We start from the raw sequence: 6,676 nt of genomic DNA, 5'->3' as shown, positions 1-6,676 counted from the left end.
AGGCGGCGGCCGCTCTGGCAGCAGCCATGCCAGGGGCTGGAGGGGCCAAATCTGAAGCCAGAGGCAACGGCCCTCTGCCTGGAGGAGGAGGGCTCATGGAGGAGATGAGTGCCCTGTTAGCAAGGAGGTAGCGACACATCATATATTACTCTTCGATTCAGTACGTCTCAAAATAGGCACTTGAGTCATATGAATGAATTTCAGATCTTGTTTCATATACTACAGAAAAGTGAAACTTGACACAGTTGCCATACAGTAGATTTAGCAAACCCCAATGTTGGTCGCAATGGATTTTGTTGTGCCACCTGAAGAATAAGTTCATGTACTCATCACTCTCACTATTCCTCAGTATTATGAGATGATATGTAGTAAAATCGTAATTTAAATGCACTTTGTTGCTGACAGAGAAGTATCACTGTAAGATCTAGAGAAATCTAAGGAATTTAGGTTTTAAAAATGTGGAGTTCAGGAGGAATTGTGTGGTCTGTGCTTTATGATATTAACATTAAACATGATGATATGTTTTTAAAAATAGCAACTGTTTTTCAGAAATAATTCTGGACTCTGTCTTACAGGAGAAGAATTGCAGAGAAGGGCTCATCACCTGAACCTGACCAGAGATCAGTAAGTACCATTAGATCCTTCTTGTCTGCTGTATTCATGGGGTAGGACTGGATAAGTCTGACTTCTTCCTACTCCATTCAAGCATGTACTAGGTATAAGCAAATTGATATTGGATTAGCATTTGTTGGATATGTGTAAAATTATGTGTGTTGATATATCAACTGTCTTTACATGCTTGAAAGAATAAATAAATCAAATCAAATCAAATCGCACAAACCCACCAACAACAACAACAGCAAACAGGAACTGAGCTCCACGATTTGCGCATTGATTTTCACTAGGGGCATTTCTGAAATAGCCCATCTGACCTTTCAGCCAAATGGTAGTGAATGGAGGAAACAGAGGTGCTAGACTGCTCTGCCTCTCTCACGCAAAACCCCTGTGACTATTTGATTAGGCTGCACTGCTGATGACAAGGATGTGGGTTAGGTTGCTGGTGCAAATAAAGATAAACAATTAGAGGTATGGCTACATAAATATGCATGACTAAAATCCTGAAAAAACACAGAGAGCTTACACTGTTTATGCTATTTATTGAATAGAACATTGTACTGAGATTTTGGTATTCTTGGCTCCAATAACAACTAAATTTGTCCTAAGGTTAGGTGCAGAGGAAGGACCATGGAATCATTAAAAAAGAAAACTTTTATCCCATTGAGAGTACAAGTCTGTCCAGTAAATTCAACGGAAATTTAGCTGTTAGATTGTGAAACATTATGTGACCAAGGTTAACATTTTGACCTGATGGTGGCACACGCAGAAAGCTCATGGACTGTTCAAAATCGATGGGGTTCATCCATTAGGGAGCATGAATGTGTTTAACAAATACCACAGCAATCAGTCTACCAGATGTTAGTTATAGTAATTTTTGTAGCTCCTGAATTGGCCCAGTAATCAACAGGATCAGTCTGTCTGGTGTCTGTGACAAGCCTTTCTGCTGCAGTTTGCGTCAAAAACTTGTTTTTCAAAGTCATAACTGTTGTATCTGAACTCACAGGAATGATACACATACTTTTAGACTCAGTGTGGCTTACATGTACCAAGAAAAGCATTATCTCTGATGTCCATCATGAATAAATGCCTACAAATCCGCTTACCTCCAGAACTGGCCAGAGAATCATTAGCTGGCAGCATGTTTACACACAAAACAACTCCGTCACTCTTTATACTAATAAAAATCTAACTTTGGCTACTGTCATAATTACCACAGCTATTAGAGGCCACTTATATTTGTTTATGAGAAGGATAATATCAGTGATATGCACCTTCTGGCCTACTGGTAGGTGCAGTTGGCCCCTACTGACATATAATTATGGAGGTAATCACAACTGATAAGAACCATTGAATGGCATGACGATATCATACCAGCTGCAGTGTCAGACTTTGGAAACCCCTGCATTAGAGGAAAGGTCAGGGGCTGACATTAAGATTTAAAGTGATGGATCCCACTATTATAATGACTCTGGGTTCCAACAACACATTTTAGACTGTGAGATAATCTATTTCATTTAAAGTTTAATTGTCTATGTTTTTAACAACCTGCCCTTATTGTCACCATATTAGTGTTTATGGGCAGTGAAAAGATGAGAACTAATAATTCTATCATTCTATAAGGCTAAAAGACTGTTAGAAAATTAACTGTCATCAGACATGTCTGGTTCTGGCCTTCACTCTAGACTCTGCATCAGTAGGTTCCCATCACAGGGTACCTGCCTTTTTAAAAACAGTGTGGGCTCAATATACATGTCAACACTTTGTTCAAATATATAACATGTAATTCCATCTCTCCAAAATGATGATTGTTTGGTAGTGGTGGTAGTTTTGTGTATGTGTGTGTGCGTGTGAAATCAGGAGAGGGGCTTAAAGAGAGGCTGGCTTCTTTGCCCATTGCCTGGAAGAGTAGCTTGGGCTCATTATCCTGATGAAATTTGCGCAGATGTGTGAGCTGCCGACAGACTCTGCAGTGACACAAACAGCCAGCTCTGTCCCCTTGAGCCAGTCAGGTGATGAAAACTGAAGAGGCATGGGGGCTGAGAAACGACAGCCATTAAGCAAAAAAGCAAGAGGTGAGAGAGGATGGAAGAGGGGTGTTATGCATGCGTGTTTTGACAGAGCATTACATAAAGAAACAATTTATAAACCTTCTAAAAATTCCAGATGAAAATGTGCACAGGTGCACATGGCGTCTTATCATGAGGCATTAATCTAGCCGTATCCAGATGAGGAGCAGAGTGCCACTTAACAGGGAGGAGATCCACTTTGATCACACAGCCCCTGGGAAAAACCTATCGTGCTGCCTATTATGCTGCTTCATTTGCATATGTGGGCCTTATGGGTAGGCTAACATCTAGTGTGAATGTTCAAAACTGCAGCAGAGCTTACTGTTGCTACTGTAAAAAGAAATGTCCAGGAGAGACACGGAGAAAAGTCAGAGTGCTGCCAGTAGCCAGGGGTAAGAGAAGTTGACTTGTCACTTCAAGGTCACAAGTTCAAACCCAGAGACTGCTAAGAAGATCCTAAAAGTTAATTACTTTGGCTAAACAACAACACTGAGGCGCCCTTGAGCAAGGCATTTATAGTCACCCTAAATGTAAATGGCTGAGCAGCCAACGTTAAAAGGCAGCAATAGCACTGGGGAGCTGTCAAGTGGAAAATTGTGGAACTGTATGAGTATAAAGTACATAAAGTGAATATGTGCTCACTAAACTTCACCTGGATGAATAAAAGGTTTTTTGGAACAAGCAATCAACTCCGAAGAAGCCATATCTGAACCCTGAGTTCAGCATCAACAAGCAAACAGTACTTGTTTTGCCTTCTCTGACTACTCTGCGGAAGCACCACATGATCCTCGTGATCCTTGTTAGTGAGTGAAGGACTGAAAACACCCAATGAAGTTATTCTGGAGTAAACAAAGAAACAAAAACAAATGCAAACTTCCACTGTGACAGAAGCATTTTGTTTGCACAAACAGCAATAACCAACCTCTGAAAGAAGAGTGATCCACTTTCTGAGTTCCACTGGGAATTTTATTATATGCCAGACCTGCACTTGAAATAAGGAAACTGTAACACCGTACTACCAAAAGGAGTACACCACATCAGTTGAAACACTTCCCAGTTTGCAGCCCAACCTGTCTCCCCGCTTTGTACTTAGTGAAAATCCATTTAGAGCATGAACTGGTACATTTGAAAGCATCGTTCACCATACACATATGCCTATATTAAATGACATAATATATTGCTGTAATTGGGCTCATTTACAAACAGAATTGAAAAATGAAATGAAGAGAAAATCTATTTTAATTCCTTTTAAGGAAATGTGCTGCTTTATGTGCTAAAGGTGACTGAGATGATAAAATGAATGGTGAATTAAAGGCTGTGACTGTTACCCTGTATACCCTTCCACCGATAGCCCATCTATCTAAAAAGGCAGAGCTCAATAAACAGCAGTTAGTCAAAATTCAAACTGGTTCAAGATGAAGAGGCTGAAATAAATGAAGAAAGGGGGGTAGAGGAATTGCAGGGTGTCTCTGGTGCGGAGAAAATAATTTTCTACACATGGACATCAATCGTCTCAAATAATTCCCCAAACTTTTTAAAGTCTAACTTTAAATGGCATTACATATGTAGCGAGGTATAAAAATTTAATACGCTGGAGTCGGGGAAATGTCATGGGTAATGATCTTCGCAGCAGCTTACCTCCTTAGCTTTCTGTTTCAGTCGAGCTTGCTCTGGGTCCTCTTGCCTGGAGCGACTCTGTGGAGTAAAGGTGGGGAAAAACACAGGTTAACAGCTGGTTTAAGGAGCTCCCACCACCCACCCACTCGCTACTCATCTGTTGCTGCTGCAGCAAAAATAGTGCAAAATGGGAACAGGATACAGAGGTGTCAAGGACACTGTATTTGAATCGAGAGACGTGCAATGGAGCACCCCCCCGGGGGCCAGTGGCCTTTAAACTTGCTCCAAATCCAGCTCTAAATAAGCCGCTGGAGGGGGATTCTAATCAGAAGGGGTTATTAAAAAGTCTGCACGAGCCAGCACACACACACGTGGCAAAGAATGCTGGTGAGTATCCATAGCAGTGGCTATGTGTGTCACTGTGAGTCAATGTGGCAATCCGTTGCTCTGTGCATGTATGTATGCATCTGTCCCTGATGTAACAACACAGCACTTCTGTTTTATTCAGCAGCCAAGATCTGGATGAATGTACATGTCACTGGGAATCCTACCATGCAGCGAAATGTACATGTATGGCTGATCACTCCAGGCGATACAGCCAAATTATGGTACTGTACAGATTAACACTAATATTTTGTGAATTTGGACATAATCTATGTAGTTTTTTAATTTTGACAGGATTCACCAAAATTAGGTCAGGCCCACAAAAAACCCTAACATTTTTGTACAAACAGATCTTTCCCATATTGTCCAGTGTCTTTGGGTAAATATTCTAGAGCATCAGTCCTATATTGTATGTTCTTTAATAGGTTATAGTACTTTTATTCACTGTTACATTTAAAAATAATTATCATGTAGGATTATACAACAACATATCCCCCTTGAATATTTTTACAATATACTATGTGCATCATACAGTTAAAAATCTATTTAATTTCAAATACTAAATCAAATAGAGCCCGGCCTCCCTCGAAAGCAGGATAACCCACTCCTGCCTCAAACCGCTTCCTCCGTTCCTCTCCTCATCTTTTCTGTCTTATGAACAAGGAACATGAATAGAGTCTCCTAGCCTTCCTGCTAATTGACTTTAAACATATCAGGCTGTTCATGTACTGGTCGGTATCTCAACTAAGACTAATGTGTTTGCCCTCCAGCTGGCCAGAGCATCTCTCAAGACTTAGAGTTATATTTTAAATGGACAGTGTAGAGAAGGGGAGGGCTTGTTGTGAAGGAAGAAGGAGAGAAGCCGAGGGTGGAGGGGATTATTTTAGTGGACTGCTCATTCAAAAGGTCAAATTAGCAGGGGATCCAGTAGGGGAGAGGTAGGCAGGGAGGTGGGTGGTGGCAGGCGGAGGAGTGGGAGGGGTTGGTACAGATGGACTGTTTACAAAGGGCAGTGGTGCCACTGGTGTGCTTTACATCTCCTCTGTCAGCTGCCCTGGTTTCCCCACTTACAGGAGAGAACAAAGGGGAGAAGAGGACCGGGTACTAGGGTGCAATGGACTGTACTTAAATAGTGAAGACAAACTCCATATATCATCAATCTGTGATGCTGACCACATTCCAGGAGTTATTTTATGTGGCATGCTGTAGATTTTTCTTTCCTTTTTTGTACCTCGACTAGTTTTGTCTTCTCATACTTAGCTGGATGGTTTTCTAATGTTGCCCAGTATGCAAACCACTAGAGGGTTGCACTTACTTGATTTAGCTGTGGGTTGTATGTGGAAAGAGTAAAGTTTACTTGATATTGAATATTCAGTCCATGTATTCTCCTTTGGGTGAAACTTAATTCCTCTTGCAGTTATTACAAATATGTTTAGAAATTGTTTTTGCACATATGCTTTAGAAATTACTAAAAGTGAAACAAGATCATCCTTAGACCATCCTTTTATGTTGACAGCAGGAAACAGAGCAGGGGTACTGGTACAACAGATGTCATGAATAGGTTTGTGTCCATACAATAATATGGAACTGTCAGAAAACAATACACATGGTTAAGTAGCAGAAACATTAACAGAATCTTGTCAGGCACTGTGTTGGTGTAATATATCCCACACAATATTTAGGCAAAGATTTGCTTTCCAAGCTTCTCCTTGAACTGAAACACCATGGCAACAAGAGCCAAAAAGTCACAGCCATAGCTAGGAGGTGAAGATAAACTATCCTCAACAAAGCTCATGCAATCCAAATAGCTCCAAGGTAAGCCCTTTCAAAAAGAACTTAGCTAAATTTGCAAAAGTTCTTCAAGTAATCTGGTTAATAAAGAAGCTTTTCAAAAAAAAAAAAAGATTACACCGTTCAGCCATGTAAAACTGGGGACTGATAGAGCTTCACTATTCCCTCTTTAACAACACACTTTACAGTGTTGTTTCCTG

The 6,676-nt window shown here is 40.7% G+C and overlaps 1 protein-coding gene across 2 annotated transcripts in view; it reads right to left on the bottom strand.

The window, feature by feature from the left end:
- LOC109955829 (transcription initiation factor TFIID subunit 4) overlaps positions 1-6,676 on the bottom strand; it is a 107,297-nt gene that overhangs the window by 48,738 nt on the left and 51,883 nt on the right. For both annotated transcript variants that reach the window (XM_020592358.1, XM_020592359.1), the window contains one exon: positions 4,323-4,379. In XM_020592358.1, the coding sequence (XP_020448014.1) occupies positions 4,323-4,379 (57 nt within the window). The remainder of the gene's footprint in view (positions 1-4,322; positions 4,380-6,676) is intronic.

The sequence above is a fragment of the Monopterus albus genome, unplaced genomic scaffold (genome assembly GCF_001952655.1).
Source record: "Monopterus albus unplaced genomic scaffold, M_albus_1.0 scaffold17.1, whole genome shotgun sequence".
In the NCBI taxonomy this organism is placed as follows: domain Eukaryota; kingdom Metazoa; phylum Chordata; class Actinopteri; order Synbranchiformes; family Synbranchidae; genus Monopterus; species Monopterus albus.
This window is presented reverse-complemented; position numbering and strand designations above follow the sequence as displayed.